This window comes from Acromyrmex echinatior, chromosome 7 (genome assembly GCF_024713525.1).
Source record: "Acromyrmex echinatior isolate Ae372 chromosome 7, ASM2471352v2, whole genome shotgun sequence".
NCBI lineage: Eukaryota > Metazoa > Arthropoda > Insecta > Hymenoptera > Formicidae > Acromyrmex > Acromyrmex echinatior.
In genome coordinates this window covers 1,496,729-1,521,660 of record NC_141858.1, presented here as the reverse complement: position 1 = coordinate 1,521,660, position 24,932 = coordinate 1,496,729, and the positions used below count along the sequence as shown (strand labels likewise).

Below are 24,932 nucleotides of genomic sequence, written 5' to 3'. Positions count from 1 at the left end.
CATTTCTGTAGACGATTAAAGTGAACAACCTTTGTATTTTTTGCAAAATGGAAAAAAACGAGTTTTGCACAATTTCAAACATCTACATACGAAAGGTTTTTAACGCCGAAAGAAATAAAAGCCGAGTTGAATAATATTCATAGCACATTTGCACCAGCGTTTGTGACTGTATACAATTAGGTGAATGAATTTAAACGTGGTCGTACATCCACATACACCTCGTTCGGGACGTCCAATTGAGGCTGCTAGAAATTATCGATAAAGTCCACGATATTTTGACGATTGTTTTGACTGATCGACGAGTGAAAATGCGCGAGCTTGTTAAGGCCACATGCATATCACATGGACAGTGATTTCAATTTTGCACAAACAATTGGATATGAAAAAGCTATCGGCAAGATGAATGTCGCGTTTGCTCACTGTGGACCATAAGCGCGACTGTGTGACGATTTCAAAACAATTTGGAGATGTTTCAATGTAATCCAGATTTCTGCGTCGATTCATTATTGTGGACGAAACATGAATCCATTACTTCACATCTGAGACGAAGGAACAGTCAAAACAATAGACTTCACCGAGTGAACTTCGAAGAAGGCGAAGATCATGAAATCGGCCAGAAAGGTGATGGCCACAGTTTTTTGGGACACGGTATAATTCATATTAACTATCTTCTGTCGAAGCAAATGATCAATGGCGATTACTAGCCTTATTGGACTCTTTCAACAACATTTTAAAGAAAAAACGTCCCAATTTGGCGAAGAAGAAAGTGCTCTTCCATCAAGACAATGCACGGGTTCACACATGCCCGGCACCGATGGTCAAATTCAACGAATTCCGCTACAAATTACTTCCCCATCCAGCATATTCGCCAGATTTAGCCCCCTGCGACTATTTCCTGTTTCCAAACCTGAAGAAATGGTTTGGAGAAAAGCGATTCACCACCAGAGAGCAGCTCATCGCCGAAACAGAGGCTTATTTTGAAGGGTTGGACAAATCATATTATTCAGACGATTTGAAAAAGTTGGAGAATCATTGGATCAAGTGTATCGAGTTGAAAGGAGACTATGTTGAGGAATAAAAATGAATCGATCAAAAAAAATGTGTTTTACTATGTTTTTCTAAAAACTTATTGCCCTCGTATCCAACCAAGAAAGGCTGATCAATGCCTATATATCAGAAAAGGAAAAGACGACGTTACTACCTATGTTTTGCTCTATGCTGACAATCTCTTAGTGGCTGGAGGTTCAAAAGAGATTACTAGGAAAAATACATATCGATCTCTAGAAATTCTTTAGCGTTAAGGATTTGGAGGAAGTCAACTATTATCTTGATATCTAGATAGAATGCGAAGATGAATCATTCTTATTAAGCTGGAAAGGGAAGATTGTTAAAATGTTCGAAGAATGTGGTCTACTGGAGTCGAAACCAGCATCTACTCCGATGGAAACAAGTTTCACAAGTTCCAATGCAAATGAAAGTGAGAGATTGCCAAATAATTCTAAGTACCGCAGAATTATTGGACTTATATATTGCTACTATATTCAGGCCAAATATCGCGTTGGCGGTAGGAATTTTAAGCCGACGTGTAAAGAAACGTACCAAGCGAGACTAGGAACCAGTTAAACGTGTTATGCGTTACTTCGCGTCTATAATAAATAAGAAATTGCGTTTATCCTCGACTGAGAAGTTAAGCAATATGCTATATGGACGCGAATTGGGTTGAAGACAAAGCAGACAGGAAGTTGACCAGCGGCTATATTTTGTGTTTGGAAGAAAAAATAGTAGCATGGTCCAGTCGTAAGCAAACATCAGTAGTTACATTGTCAACGGAAGCTGAGTATGTTGTCGCATCACAAGCAAGGATGTATTTTCGTTTCAACTGCTAAAAGATTTGAATGTCTTGATGGAAAGTCCAACGTTAATAAAAGAAGATAATCAAGTGTACACTAAACTGATAGAGTCAGATAAGTGCGGAGCACGTACTAAACACATTGAGATCTGTCATCATCTAATCAGAGACTTGCGAGAGAAAAAGATAATCGATATTCAGTACTGCTCATCGGAGGACATGTTAGCCATAACGACGAAGCCTTTAGCCAAGTTTTCTGGAACTGACTGATCATCTGAAAATTTGCTGATTCAAATCTCCCAAAGCGAGAAGGAGTGTTGGAATGTGAGATATTTGGTATACGGTTTGAATCAAGTTCACATGAGAGTCACATTGGGCGCTGCGGTCGAGCGGCAGGAAATTTTTTTGAGGCAGCATTTTCTATATAAAATCTGTGTATCTACCGTTATCTTTTCTTTCAACAACTTGTAAATGTACAATACAATATATACTTTTAACTTTTCTTTACAAACAGAAGTAACTATGAGTTTGTTGTCGCTTTCTTTTCCTCAAATAGTGCTGAATTCCTACAAAACCAAAATTTCTTCGGTCAAAAAATAAAAAGTGTTTCTGGCGTAGAAAGTCGGATGAAATTAGAGACAATGTGATAAGAAGTAAAACAATGTATTGTCTCTTCGGTATTATGAGGCATAATGAAATAAAAAATTAACATTCAGAGAAGGAAGGAAAATATTATGTTGGAAAGTAGTGGAAAATGAGAACTAAGAGGGGATAGAAGTGTAGATGAAGGCGGATAGAGGGAGTGGATATGCATAAAGAAAAGGAGAAATTATGAGGGGGAGAGGGATTAGATAATCTGTAGATAGAATTCAAGCAAAGATTCTGTATCGTTTCGTTTATTTAAGCCCTGCTTTTGTCTTTTTATGAATCATTTTAGATATTAATCTATTACAGGCAGATTCACTGTTTAAAATCTTCACTTCATTCTATCTGAAATTATGATTGAAATTGATATGGTGGTTGGATATGACAGATGGAGAACCCGTTTTTTGTTGATATCTGAAATATGTTCACGTATTCTCGTATTCAATTTTCTTTTTGTTTGGCCAACACAACTAGCCTCGCAATCATCACATGAGATTTAATATATCACATTTTGATTGGAAAGTAATTTTTGTCCTTTCTTCTCTTTATAAAATTTTTTAAAGTGTTGATAATGGAGAATGCTAATTTACAGTGAAACATGTTGGATATAGATGAGAAACTTTCGGAGATAAACTTAACGTAAGGAATTATGATAAATTTTTCTTTGATTTGTGGATTGTGTGTAGTATGTTTATTATGTATGTAAAATTTTAATCGTTTTTCTATTGTACAAAAAATAAAAGAGAGAAGATAGCCATTATTTAAAAAAATATAAATTGTGTTAGATTATTATGTTGAAACTGAGAGTGATTGAACCATTTTATTTACAAAACTGATAATTGTGTCTCTTTTGTGACAAGAAGGATGATTGGAATGGAAATTAAAAAACCTTCTCGAAAATGTTGCTTTATGTATCAAAAATAATTCTCTGACTATTAATAATTAAAGTTGTGTCAAGAAAATTCAATTTATTGTCAATGCCAACCTCCATAGTAAATTTAAACCGTGTATGTAAAAATTAAAAGTATTAAGTGTGTCATTGATCTTATCAGATGGAAATGCAAGAATGATGTCATCCACATATCATCATCTATAGTAAAATAATGGTTATATTTGTAATTTCGTGATGGCAACGTCTTCTAAATCCTGCATTACAATGTCAGCAATGATAGGAGATAGCAGTGAACCCATTGAAGTACAAAAACTTGTTTATAAAACTTATTATTAAATACAAAAAAAGTAGAATTTAAAACAAATTTAACAGCAATAATAAATTCATCCTTTAGAATGTTTGTTTTTGTAGACATATGGTCCTATCTTTTCTCAATACTATTTAATGCCAAATCTGCAGGTGAATTAGCAAAGAAGAACACAACATCCAAAGAAGCCAAAACATAATTAGAATCGAAAACCATAATTAGAATCGAATACCATTTAATTTTTTTACTAGATAGAAGCTGTCTTTCTATATAGCTAGGAGTTTGTGGTGCATGCTCTTAATGATAAGTAAAGAGAAAAGTAGTACAATAGTTTATTTATAGATGATACAATTACTCTCAATGGATTACCAGCTAAATTTTAGTCAATCCACACTCTAGGAATATTGCCATCCGATGTTAGTAATATTTTATAAGTGAATTCATCGATGAAACCATTACCCTTCCATCTCGTAGGTAATACACGTAAATCTTGAATCATCTTTGTTTTGGAACTCTGTTAATAATAGGTGTCAACATCCGAAAGAATCTCCTCCATCTTTATGTATATAAGAGTCTTTATCAAGAATAACAGTGACATTTCCTTTATTGGCATTAGTGATAAGTAAATTAGGATGATCGTTGATAAAATTTTATGTAAGATATAACCATTCAGAAATTTATTTGTCAGTGAAATTTAGAGAAGAAAAATTGTTATAAAATCCATTGAGAATTGGAATAGAGTTATTTCTGACAAAATTTACAATATTATTTAGACGACCAGTTATACTATTTTCAATTTGTTTAATAAATTCAACCAGGATTTTTTCTTTATTATCTTTATTGATAGAAAGATTAAATTTTTCACCTAGTTGTAATAAGTATTGAACTTCTAAAGGAATATCAATGCTGCTCAAATTCACGAACCATTTGTCATGTAATGTATCCAAAGGAGATGCTGCGCTAAAATCTTCTAGATGGATGTAAATTCTTTCAGTGTCAGATTAATGATCAGTACTTGTGTTATGTGAGTCGCCAAAAACCATGAGCAGATTCTTACCATTCAAATTGTTATATGGATTATTTGAAATTGAGCAAACATATGAAATCGATCTGATTTTTTAATTAGTTGATATAGATTTTTTAGTTACCAACCAATCAATTTTTTTATGTATTTATATGTTTGAAAAAATAAGAATCGCTAATATGATTTAAATATTTGAAAAATATTTCCTATAGAAATTGGCAAAACAACTATTCTCTCTTTTATTTTTTTTACAATAGAAAAACGATTAAAATTTCACATACATAATAAACAAACTACACACAATCCTCGAATTAAAGAAAAATTGTTCACAATTCTTTACGTTAAGTCGTCCATCTCTGAAAGTTTCTCCCCTATCCAATATGTTTCATTGTAAATTAGCATTCTCCATTACCAATACTTTAAAAAGTTTTATAAAGAGAAGAAAAGACAAGTTGAATTGCTTTCCAATCAAAATGAGATATATAAAATCTCATGTGATGATTGCGAGGCTAGCTATGTTGGCCAAACAAAAAGAAAATTGAATACGAGAATACGTGAACATATTTCAGATATCAACAAAAAAATGGATTTTCCATCTGTCATATCCGACCACCGTATCAATTTCAACCACAATTTCAGATGGAATAAAGTGAAAATTTTAAACAGTCTTCCCATAATAAGAGATTGATATCTGAAATGATTCATAAAAAGGCAAAAGCAGAGCTTAAATAAATAAAACGATACAGAATCTTTGCCTGAATTCTATCTACAGATTATCTAATCCCTCCCCCCTCATAATTCCTTTTCTTTATGCACATCCACTTCCTTTACGCTTTCATCTACAATTCTATCCCCTCTTAGTTCCCATTATTTTCCAACATAATCTTTTCCTTCCTTCTCTGAATATCAATTTTTTATTTCATTATGTCTCATAATACTCATGAAGAGACAATATATTATTTTATTTCTTATCACATTGTCTCTAATTTCAACCGACGTTCTACGTCAGAAACACTTTTTATTTTTTGACTGAAAAAATTTTGGTTTTTTACATCAAAGATATTTATTTGTATTAATTTTAGCTGTTAAATTATAAACTCATATAATATATAGATATATACATTTTATAAATTTAATTTTTTTTATTTTTGTAATGTATCATCTCAATATATTATTATATATTATCTGGTTTTCTATTCATAGCAATTTCTTCTTTTTACTGTAATAATAATTTTGCGCTGACATAATTTTTGTATATTATGTTTTACCTACAGAATTAAATTCATTTTTATATGTTATATTCTCTGATTATATCAAAAGACATTATTCAAGGTAATCAATGATTGACTACAATTATCTGACATTATTCAAGTAATTCAATGACTACACTATGACTGCAATTAGATATCATTAATCATGCGACGACTTTTTCCAAACTACATTGTGAACAGTATGATAATCGTTTTTATGTTATCAGCGTTTGTTAGAGAGAGCGAATTTATATTATGTTTTGTTTGTTAATTTATATTGTTTTAATATTATATGTTTTTAACATTGATAATGATCCGATCGCGATCAAAACGTTTGTTTGTTTATTATTAGCACATTGTATTAAATCTTAACTAAAGGATATAATTGTTTCTTTTACCTATGTTCAAACTTCTATATTAACGATGTTTAATTTTATAAAATAATTTTTGGCTTGTAGCACTTTTTCTTTATTGTTTTTTAAATTTTATGAGCCTTATTACTAGACATATGCATTTCTTTTCTGATGGCCTTCCGAAAATTTTCATCGAAAGAAATGTCAATATTTTAACAAAAAAAAATCCTAATTCTACTGGTCTATTTAGCTACTGTCGCGCCTATTGCGTACACTTGTTGCTCCTATTCTCTACTATGTATCTTATTATTCATCTACTGCTTGTAAACAGTTGCATCAATAAAATTATTATTATTATTATTATTATTATTATTTGGATCTCTTACAATGTTTTCTATTATGCGCGCATTTTCAACTATTTCGGACCAATATGTGTCATCGTTATTGGGAGTTTTCCAGCAAGAGACACAAATTGGTACAAGAGTCATTCTGTCCTTGTTCAATAATCAATAAGAAACAAAGACAGAATAACTTTTGTGTCGATTTGTGCCTCTGCTGAAAAACTCCCATTATCGTCGGCACTATTACGAGATACTATTAGATACTTTCCATTTGGTAACACAAGTCGACACAAATATCGTTTTATCATTTTAACTTACTAAATGTAAAGAAAGATGGACTGATGTTTGTGTTCACTTGTATCACTAAATGAAAAACATCCATTAAAGACCGTCAACTCTAGGCAAATTTGCGTGACTATCAATGGGACTTCGGAGACCCGGGAATAATTAAAAAATGTAATGACATTATCGACAATTAATAAAAATTTACAGTTATTAACATAAATATTTCGATAATTTATTACAAAATTCGTGATTTTTTATTAATACAATAAATGTTGTATAAATAAGTACATATACTTTTAATGCTAAAATATCTTATACAGAGTATAAGATAGCCACGTAACTGTGATCACGATTTTTTTCCTGCATTCTTCTAATAATCTGACAAAAATATTATTTTGAATAAAAATTAATCAGTTTTCAATCGGTTACACATTGCAATATTAAAAATTTGCCAAAAAATCTTTTTTAGGTAAAAACTCAAGTTTATTGATCCTACACGTCTAAATTTAAGATCATTTAAAAGTGATAGTGTAGCAGATAATTGAATTCATTTTGAGATCAGATACAATATTATGAAGTCACATAATGCCATTAAAAAAAAATTAAGATGACCTTGACTTTTTAGCTAAAAAAGAATTTTATTCAAATTTTTAATATTGTCAATCAAAAATATGTTCAGACCAAAGTTGTGGGATTTAAAAAGATCTATTTATTGATCACATCAGTTAGACCTTGGATGGGTTTGCCAAGGTCAGATCAAGGACACATCGATTTTTTTAAATGATACGTACTACTTTTTATTCTAGAATCTAATAGCCAATGTCAAGAGCTTTCCAAAATCCTATAATAAAGTATCTTTTGATTAAGTAAATCTCGAATTATAAAGATTAAAAGTTACAGTACCACCGGCATTATAGGGTGTATCACGTGGAGGTTGCCTTAAAAAGATTGTGGCATTTTCCTATTCGGACTCCTTACTCGCGGAAAGTTTTTTCACATACACACTTAGACAAACAGCAAAGAGGATTTAAAGTCGAAAAATACTACGGGCGTGACGAACCGTGGGATCCTTATCTCTGCACGCACGCACGCACGCACGCACGCACGCACGCACGCACGCACGCACGCACGCACGCACATTCACGCACGCACAAGATGTAAATCCGAGCAATCTCCACGCGATACACCTTAGGTAATGCTAATGCCGGCAGTACTGTTTTTAATCTTTATAACTCGAGAATCATTTAATCAAAAGATACTTTATTATAGGATTTTGAAAAGTTCTTGACATCGGCTAGATTCTAAAATAAAAAGTAGGATGTTTCATTTAAACAAATTGATGTAACCTTGATCTGACCTTGGCAAAACCAAGGTCAAACTGATATGATTAATAAATAGATCTTTTTATACTATAGTAGTAATAAGGCTCAATAAATTTAAAAAACAGAAAGACAAAGGACTACAAGCCTAAGATTAATCGTTATAAAATTAAAATTTGAAACCGTTAATAAATAAACATGTCATTTAAGTTAAAGTATAAAACTTTAATTTGCCGATAACAAACAAAACAAAATCAAACGTTTCGATCCCTGTTGAATCATGATCAAAACAAAAATAACAGTGGAAATATTACATAGATAAGATATACTTATCATATCCACAGTTCCAACAAAAAAATTTAATAGATGCTATTCATATTTCTTAAATAACTGTTATCCTCTCTCGTTCATCTTCTCTACAATTGAACAAAGATTAAAGTTCTATATACATAATAAACATATTACACGTAATTTACGGTTTTATTTTGACTGTTACAAATTAAAGTTTTATATTTTAACTAGATGACATGTTTATTTATTAATGGTTTCAAATTAAATGGTTTATAATTTTATTAATTTTAGGCTCGTGGCTCTTTGTCTTTCTGTTTTTTAAATTCCACAACTTTGGTCTGAACATATTTTTGACTAAATCTTATCCTGCGGAGATAAAAAGGGTGAACGAGTGATCACCCTGTATACATGTCTACGAAACTAATAAATCAGGAAATTAATACCGTATTATCAGTTTCTTACTCTTAATCACTTAAATTTTAACAGTCACGCGAACTTCCATAAACAGCGGCTGTCTTTAATAATATCTCGTTGGTGTCGTCGGACATTCCGCGCATTCCTTTAGTGTCTCCTTTCGACATTCTTTGCGCAAATAGTATACATGATTAACAAGCGCTACGATCTGTACGGAAGAATCCTTCGATCAGTTCAAAACAAAGGTAAAGACCATCTGCTTTCCTTTTAGGAAACACAATCGACACATGTTGCTTTTCATTTACAATTTTGTTCAAACTCAACCAGCACACTTCGATAGAGAGAAGAATCAAAGTATCAAGTGCGATTTTGACGAATTTAACGATATTAAAATACATACGCGAACTAGTTCCTATCATTTCGTTCTATTCTTTGACCATCATTGACTAAAATATTTTAAAAGATTAGATATTAAAAGTTTGCACACATATCACGTTCCATTTAAATATAGCAAACTGTTTGAGTGTGTTAAATTGTGTCAATTTGTGTCTCCTAAAAGGAAAGCAGCCTAATGCCGGGTTTTTCATTACCTGGTTAACTTATGGTTAGACTTATTTGACGTTTTATCCAATGGGTTTCATCTGTAATGATGTTATGAATAAAATTCGTTGGGTAAAACATCAGATTAAGCTTAATCATAAGTCACCAGATAATGAAAAATCGGGTCTAAGTGTCTCGCAATGTCTAGGTAATAATAAATCGATAATTGTTGAGTTTAGTCTCCTCATCTCCAATGTCGATAAAATTATGCTCATTCGACGCGTTTTTGCACGAAATGAATGAATTTAACAAAAAAATATCGCTCTGCCTTGTGGACTGAGATATTATATTAGGTGTTGGAATTAATTCGTAGCGTTTTACAAGTGATGGGAAGTACTTTCATTAATGTATTTTTTAATGCTCATGTGAAATAAATAACATTCTTTCATTAAAAAACGCTACGAATTAATTCCAACACCTAATATAATCGTTAAGGACTATTCAGGTTAAGATATTTATCACATAAAGGGACATATAAATGAGACTAGAATAAGTATTTTCTGTTTCAATTACACAAATTCTTTACTTTAAAACACTTTCTTTACTTCAAGAATATAAATTATTTTCTATATTTTTTTGTTCTTATAGCCTATATGTAGGTATAAGTTATGTAGGACCGATATAATGTGATTTAGTACTATCAACTAAGTACGAGATTGTCAAAGTTAGATGTATGTTAGAGTAATACATCAATATATATTTTAAATACAATTATCTCAAAACTATGATTGCGCGCCAATTACTTTCGGACTTGTAACTCAATTAATTTGAAATGCTAATAAAATTCTCCGAAATTAAATTAAAAATTATAAAACTCAAGTGATACTATCTTTATTGTATCAAATAAGAAATAAAACCAAAGTGTGCAGTACCATTTTTATTATTTTAAAATCCAAGTAGTATTATTTTTATTATTTTTTTAACCCTAATATGTATCATATGTAGGGATGCACCGGATCATAAAATTACTGGATACCGGGCATCAGGTATCCGATAGCCGAGAAAGCAATTTCTTCGAGTCGAATATCCGACATTTTCCGAATATCCAAGAAATACTGGATTCCGAGAAAGTGTATTCTAAAAAAAAAGAAAAAGAAAAGGCCTATAGGGAAAAAAATTAAGTAATTTTGCAACAATGTATATGATATCATAGCATCATGAATGTGCATACTTATTTCTAGAACATTTCTATAAGAAAAAAATCAACAATTTAATGATTTCAACCGAATACCTTCCCAGATAATAATGATATTCGGCTATTAGGTCGGATAATAAAAAAGTACCGCATAATATCAGATATCAGATACTTTCCGGATATTCTGTGCATCCCTAATCATATATACAAAAAAGATTTGATATCAACAATTGATACCAAGTTAAATTCAAATTAAAAGGTAAAATCTGAACAATACTATTTTTATTATTTACTTAATTCTAATGACATGTATCGTTAGTAAAAATATTTGATATCAACAACTGAAAGTTAAATCTCACACTTTTTCTTCCAATCAAAGTAATAGTAATCATTTATTTCTCTTTCAAAATATTATTATATCACAAAATTGCGACTTCACTCAATTCAAGTGTTACCATAAGGAATTAAAAAAGTTACAGTATAAAATAAAAAAATTTGGTAAATATGTAGTTTAGGAAATCCCCTCCCTCAATGGACCTTAACCTTGATATATGTTGTCAAGGTCAATACCCTGAGTGACCTTGAGAAAATTTTAATCGTCAGAGTTTTAACGTCACTCGTTAAAACTCTGATGATTAAAATTTTCTCGTTAAAAAGTTATAAACAAAAGAAGTTTAAGAAATAACATCATATTTCTGCTATATAAAATGAAAATTTTGACTCCTACCCCACCTTCCCTCTCTGCTTGGAGGTACATGATTTTCACCTGAAGCGACTCCCACCCCACTTCCCCCTCGCTTGAGGGTACTTGACTATCACCTGAAGCGACTTCCATCTCACTTCTCCTCCTGCTTAGGGGCACACGACTTTCATCTGAAGCGACTCCCACTTCATCTCTATCTGTTTAAGAGCGCGACTTCGTAAGATAAATCGTTTTAGATGAAAGTCGTGTGTCTCTAAGTAGGGGAAGGATGATGAAGTGGAAATCGCTTCAGGTGAAAGTCGAGCACCCCAAGCAGAGAGGGAAGGTGGGGTAGGAGTCAAAATGTTCAAAAAAAAGTGGAAAGTTGTAAAATATTTATAATTTTAACGCAGAAAATTTCTGTTTTATATGGTAAAAAAAGAGATATCATATATGTTATTTCTTAAACTTATTTCGTTTGAAACTTTTTAACGAGTAACGTCGTCCGACGGTTAAAACTTTCTCAAGATCACTCAGGGTCATAACTTTGACAACACATATCAAGGTCAAAGTCATTAGGGATGGCTCCTCTAAACTACATATTTATCAAAAATTTAATTTTAACAGAAAATTTTTTATGTAAAACACTTGACGCTGCTAGATATCGAGATAATACAATACCTTATAAAAAAAAAATATTAAGGTATTAGATCAGTGTGACTAGCCGTAAAAATAGATAATTTTTAAGCGTGGATTGCCAAAGTAATAAAAAAGCTGCAAACTTGTGATTTAGTATCTTATTCAAATACATATTGAAAGTATAAAATATACTTGTATAAAATAAAAGGAAAAATAATAATCTTAACACTATTTATTAAATTAGGGCACTTTTGTCTTAGAATTCAGATTCCCAAACCACTACTTATCGCTAGGCTCCGCCCACTCACCCAGTTACCCAGTAATCATCCATCCGATGAGGAATCTGAACACAGCCTAGAGTGGATATGAAGAGAGTGACATCAATGCATGTGCCTAATACTGATTGATTCCGCCATTAAATATCCTTACTGTTACTTAGAAAGAAAACAACATTAAAGAAAGAAGATATTAAGACGAATTGCGTCATGTAGATACCTTAGATATAGAACATAAAATGGCAACTTCCGGCTAATTGGCGTCATTCTCTTTATACTCAAACGACACGTCCTCGCAGTTTGCATAGTGAGTCGTACCAGTTTTACATGAAGAATGTGTTTTAGTGACAATTTACGTCTTCCTGTTACTGTCAAAACATAATATCAAAAAATAACATCTTTATTCTATGGATATGACCCAAAAGATATGAACGTTACTTCCACTTTTTTAAATGGAATTATATGATTTTTTTACACAATATGATTCCTCTAATTATTCTGCATATAAAAGTATTACGGTAATGATATCCAATAGTTTAAAAGATATTTTCCACCTTATTCTGGCACATAAAATAACTCGCGAATTTTTTAATAATCATACTTAATACTTTTATGAACAGAATAATAAGATAAATCAATTGGTATAAAAAAAACACAATTTTAAAAAAATATGTATGCAAAATGAATAATTTTTTAAACAATATAAAAGATAAATATAATAGACTAATGAAAGTCAGCAACGATAAACGGCGCAATTATTTAATGAACAATCAATATTCAGATATTGGATTGATGTCTTCTTTATTTTGAACGTTTCGACTCTCTTTGGAATCCTCCTCAGCAAGATACAAGTATAATCAGTTCACATGTCCATAATGTCTAATTCACTCGCAAATTGATAAAGATGCAACGTTGTTAATCATCATAGAATATGAAGCATTGCACTGAAGCTTTGTTGAACATATTAAAATTTAAAAAGTAGAATTGTTAAAATCAAATATAAAGATCACACAAAAAAATGTGATCCAAAGAGAGTCGAAACGTTTAAAATAAAAAAGATATTAATCCAATATCTGAGTATTGATTGTTCATTAAATAATTGCGCCATTTATCGTTGCTGACCCTCAACTTATTATATTTATCTTTTTGTATTGTTTAAAATTTGAGAGTCCTAATATAATTATTGTTATTGATAATTTTTTAAATAAGTTATGTTTTCTTTCCACCAACTGATTCATCTCATTATTTTGTTCATAAAAATATTAGAATAAAAATATTAAAATATAAGGTATGATTATAAAAGCATTAATAGTTTATAAATTATTTAATATTTTATGTTAATATGGGGCATTCCATGCCAAGTCAGCCATCCATTTTGCGAAGTTTCAATTCGTTTATATTGCTTGAGCTTGAACAATTTAATGAATAAAGACTCTATGTCGAATAATAGACCCGTAGGCTAACTGGTTGCCAAACTATAGGGCTATCAATTTTTGGGCTTTCTCGTCGCAGCACTCTTTTCGCTTGTCGTTAGTAGACATGAAAGGGAAATTTGAAAATGAAATATTGACATTTTCTTATAGAAAATTTAACACTCTTTTACATGAAAATACTCTCTTTTTTTCGATTAGACCGTTTTCGACAATTTTTGTCTGTTTTAATTTTCAAAATGGTGGCACGACTAAAAGGCCTCGATTTTTTTTAAATATAACTCAAAATGTTACCTCAGTCTCTACCTTGTTACTCTAAAAGGACATAATGGGACACGCATTCGTTTGGGAGCTCGGAAAGTGAAGCAATGTCGCCCTGTCGGCATGCCACGTTCGGTCGCCCAGTCGCCCGACACAAAAATAACAAAAAACTAATAAAAACAACAAAAAGAATAAAAACTAAAAAATTAAAAAAATTAAAAAAATTGTAATGCGGGTATTAAAGTATTCCTTAAAGACAGTCTCAATTCTGTTAAACGCAGACAACAATTGGTTTTAAACTCATGTGCAGAATATCATCAGGGCCTAACAGTGACCCATGCGGGGCGACTGGACTGAGCGTGATGGCGTGCCGGCAGGATGATGAAACGACATTTTCTCACTTTCCGAGCTCTTACTCCCAAACGAATGCGTATCTCATTATAACCTTTTAGAATAACAAAATAGAGACCCAGGGCTACATTTTGAGCTATATTAAAAGAAAATCGAGACTCGCCTTTTAATCGCGCCGCCATTTTAAAAATTTAAAAACGGACATAAATCGAAAATAGTCTAATCAAAAAAAGAGTTTTCACGTGAAAGAGCATTAATTTTCTATAAGAAAATGTCAATATTTCATTTTCAAACTTGCCTTTCATGTTCACTAACGACAAGCGAAAAGAGCGCTACGGCGAAAAAGTCGAAAAATTGACGACCCTACAGTTCAGCAATCAGTTAACCTATGGATCTATTATTCGGTAGCCTTTATTCATCTATCTCAAGTTCAATATGAACAAAATTCATGAAACTTCACAAAATGGTTGGCTGATTTGGCATAGAATGCCCCATATGCTAGAATAAAGTGTAAAATATCTCGTTAACTATATCACTGCCTTAATACATTTATATGCAAAATAGAACCATATTGTGTAAAAAAAAATCATACAATTCCATTTAAAAAAGTGGAAGTAACCTTCGCATCTTTTTGGCGGCTCCACCTAGAAAAGAACAACGTGACCAAAATACGTCCCCGTTCTACTTTCATTTGAAAAACATTTTTTTATATAAAAGTAATAATAATAGATTCAAGAGATTAAATAATATATATAATATGAGTCAAAGTATTAGTGTGTGATATAATCAAAACTTTATTAAGCAATTGCGACATACGTTTTGATCCTCGGGTGAGTGATGACGCATGAATTAATGATGCAAAAACAATTAGTTATTAGTAAGATCGCATTATGACGACTGTGATCAAACTTAATGGAAAGTTGTACATCAAATTAACAGATTTGCTATAAAATACAAATAAAATATTTTATTATTGTGACAGAGTCCTGTCTTAAAGTAACTTAAGTCACTTACATGTAACATTGAATCGGAAAAACATGGAATTATCAACCTACTCCGTTATTGAATTAAAATTTTACTGTATGTAAACAAAATTAATTAAATATTAATTATTAAATACTAGTCACTATTAAAGTTATTAAGAAAAATTATTAAGAACAATTACAACTTACATAGCGAATGTGAAAAACGATGTTAACAATTCAAATGGTCAACGGATAATGAGACATTAAAACATATACAGTCACATTTGGAAAACAAAGTATGCAATCGAAAACAAAGATTGACGATAATAAAATTAAGGTTGAATTTTCATGTAATAAGGAGGAAGTACTATGTCTTTTAAATTCTCATATAGCGGGTCAAAAGATAAAGTGTCATTTTATAAATATATATGTATATATATTAGGTTGGTGCATATAAAATGTCGGATTTTTTTTACATATGAACGTTTGTCTCTCTGTTTTCATTATGCTTTTGTTTTTGGCATAACCTCGTTTATAGTCGTATTGTCCATTGCCAGAGTCACATTTCAACAAAAAAGATTTTCTCAAAAGTATTCCATTTTGTTATTTGTTTTGAATTTCGTAAGGATATGAATTCAACCGATATTCATGTAATTTTTTTATATGAGTATAAACTTGGTAATAATACTGCAAACGCAATATAAACCAGGCATTTGGGGAGAATATTGTTAATGATCGAAAAGTGCAGCATTGGTTTGAAAAATTTCGGTCTGGTGATTTTTCCCTACAAAATGAATCGCGTAGAAGACGTCTGTGAAAAATGAGGCTCTGAAAGCATTGGTGGAAACGAATCCAACTGTATCTACAAGGGAACTTGCTACCAGAATGAAAGTTGACCATACAACGATATTGCGACACCTTTCTGAAATTGGCAAGATGAAAAAAATGGATAAATGGGTACCGCACGAACTAACCAAGCGAAATAAGCTGGATCGATTGAACGTATGCTCATCATTATTAACCCGATTTCATCGAGAATTTTTCGATCGGATCATTATTTATGATGAAAAATTCTTTACACAATAGGAAAAGGTGTGCTCGGTGACTTGATAGGAATGAGGCTTGTGCTCATACTCCAAGGCCATCACTTCATCCATGGAAAATTTTAATAATAGTTTGGTGGAATGTGACTGGAGTAATTCATTACTCATTCCTTCGAACTGGGGAGACAGTTACAGCCGAAAAGTACTGCCAGTACATTGATGAAATGCATGAAAAATTGAAAATTATACGTCCATCACTTGTTAATCGGCATGGCCCAATACTTCTCCATGACAACGTTCGGCCGCATACATCGTACAAAACAATTGCGAAATTAAATGAATTAAAATATGAAATTTTGCAGCACCCAGCTTATTCACCGAATCTTTCGCCAACTGACTTTCATTTTTTTAAACATTTAGAATAGTTTTTATGGGCTAAACAGTATGAAAATGAAGACAGAAAATGAAGACTGAAAAATTCCATATCAGAGTTTATTGATTCTAAAGATCAGAATTTCTTTAAGAAGGCATCTATGCATTAAAATCTCGTTGGGAAAAGTGTATTGAAACAAATGGAGCATATTTTGATTAAATAAACAGCTTTTGAAAAAAGATATGCAGTTTTATATATTCACTTAAAAATCCGACATTTTATATGCACCAACCTAATACCATGTTTTTATTTTTTTATGTAAATTTCTTTATGTAAATTTCTTTATGTAAACGGATGGAAGGATAGATTTTTTACGATATCTTTTATTCCGTCCGTTTCCGAAACAATTAAAAACTTTATTAACATCTCCGGCGGGCAGTATACAGGTATTAACAAACTAAATAAATTCATTAAAGTTCTGAAGGATCTGCTGCCTGCATCATCGAATTCTAATGTAGTTTATAGAATAGACTGCAGAAACTGTGATGCCTTATATGTCGACCAGACTGGTAGATGTCTAAAAATGCGAATGATGGAACATAGACATTATATTAACAGAAATACGATTCAGACTTTTGTTGTTACGAAATTCAGAATAGAAACATCTCATGATTTTGATTGGGATGACATTAAAATATTGGACAAAGAAAAAAATCTTAAATAAAAAACTATTGTCACAAATGATTTACATAAAGAAACAAAAATATGGTAAATTTACGAAATGACACTTTATCTCTTGACTCGCTATGAGAATTTATTTAAAAAGTATACCACGTACAATGCTTCCTCCTTCTTATTACATAAATTGTGTCCTTTGTTTTTCAATTGTGACTTTATATGTAACGTCTCATTATCGAGTGTTTGAATTGTTAACATCGTTTTTCATACTCGTTATGTAAATTCTAATTCTTCTTAGTACTTTTTTTAATAACTTTAATAGACTAGCAATTAATATTTAATTAATTTTATTCACATACAGTAAAATTTTAATTCAATAACGGAATATGTTGGTAATCCCATGTTTTTCTGATTCAATGTTACATGTAAGTGACTTATTACCTTAAGACAGGATTCTCTGCCAAAATAATAAAATATTGTATTTTATTTGTATTCTATAGATTCTTCTGTTAAGATTGAACACAATCGTCATAATACGATCTTACTAATAACTAATTCAAGTAAAGAAATGTACAAAATTTATAGACTCCTTAAATTATTACAATAAAAAAATAACGGCAAAATACAAATAGGCGTTAGGAGTTAGCGTTGAATATTATATTGCACAATGCTAACTAACTTATTAATATGTTACAAATTTAATTTACGTTTCGGCTCACTATTTGAGTCATCCTCGGCAATAAAAATTACCGCTTATCGCTATAAAATCTGTCGAACTGCATCTCGCACAATCGTAATTCCGACCTTCAATAATGCAGTCGCAATGGAAATGTGGTGAGAGACAACTATCTTCGACTCATATTGTGCCACCCAGTTACTTAGCTGAGTGGAGCAGATAGTGAAACTCAAGCTAATAATTGCAACAAGATATTTTTGAATAAATATTAATTTGCGTAATTAATGTATGCTAGCCAGAAACTCATCTCATCTCCAACAACGATCGCATGTGTATCCAAGCATCGTCAATCCATTACAACAAGTTTAATCACGATGTCAAAGTTTGATTGAAAAATAATTTAAGTAAAAGAGAGTCATTTTCATTCTGATTTAGTCACATCTTGCATGATTAAATCGGCAATAATAGGTGACAATGGCGAACCCAAAGATCTGTTTATAAATTTGATTACCGAAAGTAAAATAAGTAGAATCCAAAATTAAATGCGCCTTCGAAAAAAAAATTCATTTTTCGGTATCTTATAATTTTTTTCAATGTAACTCCATCTGCTAGAAAGAGCATCCATCGCTAAGTCTATAGGGACATTTGTAAATAAAGATACTACATCTAGTGACACCAAGCTAAAATCTGATTTAAATTGTATATTGTTCAATTTTATGATCAAGTCATAATTGTTATTCACATTTTGGAGCTTTTGGTATACTATCGATAATCAAACCATGTACAAACGTAGCCAAATTATATACTGTCCACTGCCAAGATAATAATTCTAAACGAATAATTTGGCTTGTGAATTTTTGAAGATCCATAAGCTCTATTCTTGGTTTGTTACTAGGATCTTTTTAAATGTGCCTTCTCATCCATTAGCATAACATTGATTTTCTCAGTGTAAGAGTTTTTTTCTAATACTACCGTTATGTTGCCTTTGTCAGCCTTTGTAAAAATAATATTTCGAATCTTTTTGAGAAATTGTTTCATACATTATATTAATTTAGTTAACCTATGATGTATCGAATTATTTTTAGATTTGAAAGACAGTAAGTTATTGATGATTGCTAACGAATGATTTTTCATATTATAATGCACAGAACTCTATAGCTTCCTAATATTATTTTCTATATTTTTCATTAATTCCATGACGCTTTCTTCGCGCGACACATCTCTTTTTGCATTCAACGGATAATATGTGACAAAAAGCCGAAACGTACAAATTAAATTTGTTACATATTAATAATTAGCATTGCGCAATGTAGCATCCTGCGCTGACTCCTAACTCCCATTTGTATTTTGCTGTTATATTTCATTGGGTTTATTTTTCAATAATTTTACATTTCACGACTCGTTTTCAAGATTTATTTAACGTTTATTAAATGTTTTCTAAACATTTATTCGTAATGAATTTTGATTCATTTTCAAAATAAGATTTTTTTAACGTTTATTTAACATTTATTAAATGTTTGTTTTATATTAATTTTTCGTTTGAAATAATGATTCGAAGGAAAATTCTTAGACGTTTATTTAATGTTTCTTAAATGTCTGTTTTACATTAATTTTTCGTTTGAAATAATGTTTCGATAAAACATTTTTTTTATGTTTATTTGGCGTTTAATAAAAGTTTGTTTTACGTTATTTACTTAAAATATTATTAAAGAAACATTTATTTATCTGACGTTTATTATAAATGTTAAAAAAATTTTATTGTTTCCTAAAATTCAAATTAATAAAAAACGGGTTAGAATAAAAAAATAATCACGGAAGAAAAATTAATCCAATATAATTGCATTAAATATATCATATGGACAATTAGAACTGTGTACATCGACAATTATAAGTAGCATAATAAGGTATGAGACTCATAATCTTGAGGTCCAAGTTCCAAACCCGGTAAGTAAAAAAGATAAAAATATAATAAAAAATTACAATTAATTAATAAAAAACGTTTTTTAAAATATTTTTTTGGGTATGCTCTAAAAACATAAACTCTCTGCTAAAGTAATGAATTTGTATTTTGAAAGCAGTAAATTTGTGTTTTTAAAGCAATGAACTACTATTATGACAGATTTCCTAACCGGAATAGTCGTCAACTTTGAAGATTAATATCTCGGTTCGCGGAGCAGAGTGACACTTTTTCTTGTAAATTTTTATTTTTATGCAAAAACGCATCAAGTCGGAATATTTTTGAGATAAGCAGAATCTTCTTAATATTTATCTTTATCACTAATCATATTATATAACCAATCAATCAAGTACTAAAATGGTGAATGAGAATACCTACATTTCTAATGGCTTAGTATACACTAGTTCAGCCACAGAAAACAGACAAATAATGCAAATGTTTACGAGATAAAACGATAAAAATATATAAATGATAGTAGATCTATATAGAAAAATATTTTGTACTATCATTATCTTCAATGAAGAATATTTTTAACGGTGAAATTGCATTACTTCAGCATCGTTACAGAAATCTAATACTTCCATATAAATTTAGGATGCCATTTTTATTTTGCACTAGAACGTTTTCTTATTCCTTGCTTGCACGCTTACACTCGTCAATTCTGGATTGCACTATATCAGTTTAATTCTAGTGCAATCCTCATGCAGGAACAGAAAACAAACCTATTAATTATTTCAAGAGGGCGGTTATTTTATTTTATATAATTATATTATATATAAACTGTAAACTTTTTGTATTTGGCAAATATTGTCAAGTGACAGCTCTACGCATAAATTAAAGAGTAATATTTTTTTGTTTTTTATATAAAATTGAATGTCTTCCCTTTCATTTTTTTATGTTTAATCATAAAAACCAAAATTTTATACATTTCTGAAAAGCCAATTCAAAGATATAAAATAAAAAACAATATTCATTGACTTCATTTTAGGATCTCTTTAATTAGAGGCTAAAACAGATTTAATTAACTTTAAAGAAGTTCGAAAAAGTACTTCCTTCATTGAGAAACATCCGATATACAACATAGGATATCTTTCAATCTTGCCTTTACCTAATGATCTGAACATTTGATCCATTTCTGCCAAAAGACTTGGGCCAAAATCAAAATTTAATGTCTTATCAAATTTTAACGGACTATCTTGATTTTCTTCATCACTGATTTCGTGGTATTCATGGTCAGCTCCAAGAGTATCAGTATTACTACCTATATTGGATGTCATAGCTTGCTTGTTTGCGTTGTTGCCGGTAGTGTGGCATATCTCCGAATTTATATCAGACCATAGGCTCTCTAAATAAACATATAATATAATACTATATTTTCAAAGTAATACAAAATTGACTAAAATTAAATATAACTAATATTTGACCAATATTCTGTTCTTTATTTTAAAATCATTTGCTTATTCATATAAATTATATCTATATAAATTATATTTAATAAAATTAATCATACTACTTACTTTTATAAATAAATCTATACGTACACACAGAATATCCGATAAAGACCGTAGCAATGATTAAGAATAAATTCTTGAGACCATTTTGAGATGAAAATTCTAATATCAAAATTTTGAAATGAAAATTCTAATATCAAAATTTTGAGATTATAATAGTTTTTAAATCATAAGCATTTAAAGTTAACGAGTTCAATTGCCATTTGAAGTTCATGCGAAGATGTGGGCTCTGTTCCAAAATTTACTGGCAGTATTGAAGACTTACGTTACACGTGACATAAACTATAGATTTTCAGTACTGGCAGTAAATTTTGGGACTCAGACGTGGTATAACGTAAAATAGTAAATACAACTAAACGTGCGAATTTTAGACGAACTTATTCGCTACCTTTAAATGCCTATAATTTAAAAACTGTTGTAGCCTCATTTTGTATTTGAATTTTCATCTCAAAATGACCTCAAGAATCTACTTTTAAGTGTTATTATGGTCTTTCCGAGACATCCTGTATATGCAATCATATAAAATAAAGGTGGACGAGTAAAAATCGTTGATTTTTGCTTCCAATCGGGAAGTGAAATGTGTATATTTTTTTAATAATTTTTGGGTTGCAGAATTAAAACAATTAGTTTTTCATAAACATGAAAGAAGTGAAAATGTGAATAAAGTAAGTAAATAAACATACAATTTTTGCTATAAAAATGAGACACATAATGATCGTTTTTGATGTTTGAACTTTCAAAAACCATCAAATCACATTTTGTTGTAAAATTAAAATAGAAAGAAGAACACAGACATGCGAATATTCGAAGGATGTAAGACGAAAATCAGATACACGCGTTTTGCATCTTCCCGCCTTCTTAAACTCGAGGCTCTTAGACCACCAGCGTTACATTAATTTTAAGCGAGGCTTAAAACTCTCTTTGTCCCTATCTCTTTTCGGTTTTAAAACGATATAAAGAGAGTTTTAAGTTTCGCTTAAAATCAAAGTAACGTTGGTGCAACCGGGCCTTATTCATAAACTTCTAAATTTCTGACTAAATCTTAGATTAAAAAATCAGATATTTTAATCTCATACGCTTAAAATGTAGACATATAAATCCCATTCATTAATGATAACTTAATTTTCAATTTAAATGCGGTTACAGTTGATCTTCGATGTCAATTTCACTCATAGAACACACAAATGATCGTAGTTCTTGAAATATAAATTAGAATCCGTTCTTTTTTTAAGGCTGAATGATGTGCAATATCCAACCTTCCCGCTGTGCACATCGGACAACGTTGATGCCAATGGTGGAAATTGACATATGATCGATATATGAGATTGAAGTGTCTGGGTTTTCAGTCTAAAATTTATGAGTCTGAGGTTTAGAAGTTCACGGACACGCTTTAAGAGCCTAAGAGAGTTTAAAAAGGCGAGAAGATGCAAAATGCGTATGTGTGATTCTCGTCTTACATCTTTTAAGTCTTCGTACGTCTGTGTTTTTCTCTATTTCAATTCTATTATAACAAAATATTATATATTTGATGGTTTTTTAAGAGTTAAAACATTAAAAACGATTATTACTTCATTTTTGTGGCAAAAATCTTATGCTTTTTTACTCATTTTAGTCACATTTTTATATACATATATTCCTTTCATGTTTATGGAAAACTAATTGCTCTATGTAATTCTACTGCCCAAAAACTATAAAAAAACATATACATTTTATTTTCCGGGGCAAAAATTGACAACATTTACTCGTTCTTCTTTCATAATTATTTACAATAAGGCCTTTTCAAAATTTGTTAAGTTTTTTCTTAGCAATCTCTTGATAAAAATCTTTGTTGCGACTCTAATAATGATAATCAATCATGGGAAGTCGAAAAATGTGTAACCTACCTATTTTTTGTAACTATTCACGATAAAACTGAAAATAAGAGGAATCTCCTCCTGACCTTGACCTTGACATACATTGTCAAGGTCATGACCAAAAGAAGTTTAGAATACAATTCTTATTTCTGCTACAAACAATAAGCATCCCCTTCTTATTTCTGTTACATCCCGCCATCCCTTTTCTTACTTAGGTGAGGACTTTCCTAGCGAAATGAGATCCACTCTATCTCCCCTCTCTTTCCCCTGTCTAGGGACATACGATTTTCCACGCAAAGCGAGGTCTACTCCACGTCTCCTAGGTAAAGTGAAACATAGAATGAATCTCACTTCGAATAAAAAATCGTTACAAAGTCATACAAAATCCTAGAACATTTTTTATAGAAATGAGTTCCCTGTCAAATTGGTTGAAATATTGATATGCTGTAGATTTTAGCTTACTGACTAAAAATCTCAATGATCACCAGGCCAAGCAATCAAAAGTTTTGAAATTACGACTCAAATATTCAAAATTAATTCCATTATCAGGTATGACGTATGTTAGGCGCACGAGAAATTTAATTTAATGTGTTTTATCCCTTTAAAGGGAGAGAGAGAGAGAGAGAGAGAGAGAGAGAGAGAGAGAGAGAGAGAAACTTTGGAGTGACCAAATTGTCGAGATACTGCAGATCAATATAAATCTCCAAATTTACTGAACGAAATAAAAAATTCTTTTACAGGATCAAAGTAAACGCAAAATTGGGAATAACTACAATGGACTTTATGCTTAAGTTGAAAAAAGTTAAAAACTTATATTTTTTTAACACGTAGAGCCATTATCTGACGTAAATGTTTCCTTAATACAAAAGTTTTATAACTCGTATGGATAAAACAACAGTTCAGCACCTAGTATTTTACGTGCACAAACAATACTGAGTTTGTAAAACTAACAATAAGATTAAAAAGAAAGATTTATATTATCTGCAAATTATGTGTATGTTATGTGCAAATGCTGAGCAAAAACTCGAAATGGTAAACAAAGCAGTAATTGTCTAGCAGTAAATGCGATCTTGCAAGAGACGTTGCAATATATTGGATAAGGACAGATGTATATGTTTAAACGCGAACAGAAGGCTAATGTAAGAAATGAATTAAAGATGTCACTATTATCGATTTTTATTTGGAATTTAAAAAATCTGTACTATCAATTAAGTTCGGTCAACTCCAGCATCCTCTTAAGAATTTTTCACTTTTATTTTTATATATACACACTTACATGCACGCAAGCACACACGCTCACTGTTCAGAGTTTCTTTGTAAGGTCGGCCACATACGTTCAAGTAAACTTATGAAGTATACTTGCACAAGCCACTTGTGCAATTTTACTTAAAGTGTGTGGCCGATCTAATAGAGGCAAGATTTCTTGACGATCCAGCCAATAAAGGCGAAGGATGATCCATGCTATATTACTACGTTTACATCCGATGTTATAACTACTGATTACGATGACTACTGTATACGACTATATTATAA

The 24,932-nt window shown here is 30.8% G+C and overlaps 1 protein-coding gene across 11 annotated transcripts in view; it reads right to left on the bottom strand.

Annotated features, from left to right (window-relative positions):
- The window catches only part of Ack-like (activated Cdc42 kinase-like), a 343,307-nt gene that overhangs the window by 187,582 nt on the left and 130,793 nt on the right, over positions 1 to 24,932 (bottom strand). For 10 of the 11 annotated variants that reach the window (XM_087407584.1, XM_087407581.1, XM_087407583.1 and 7 more), the window contains one exon: positions 21,144 to 21,380. The exons of the other annotated variant lie outside the window; for it this stretch is intronic. In XM_087407584.1, the coding sequence (XP_087263710.1) occupies positions 21,144 to 21,380 (237 nt within the window). The remainder of the gene's footprint in view (positions 1 to 21,143; positions 21,381 to 24,932) is intronic. 11 annotated transcript variants of the gene reach the window in all.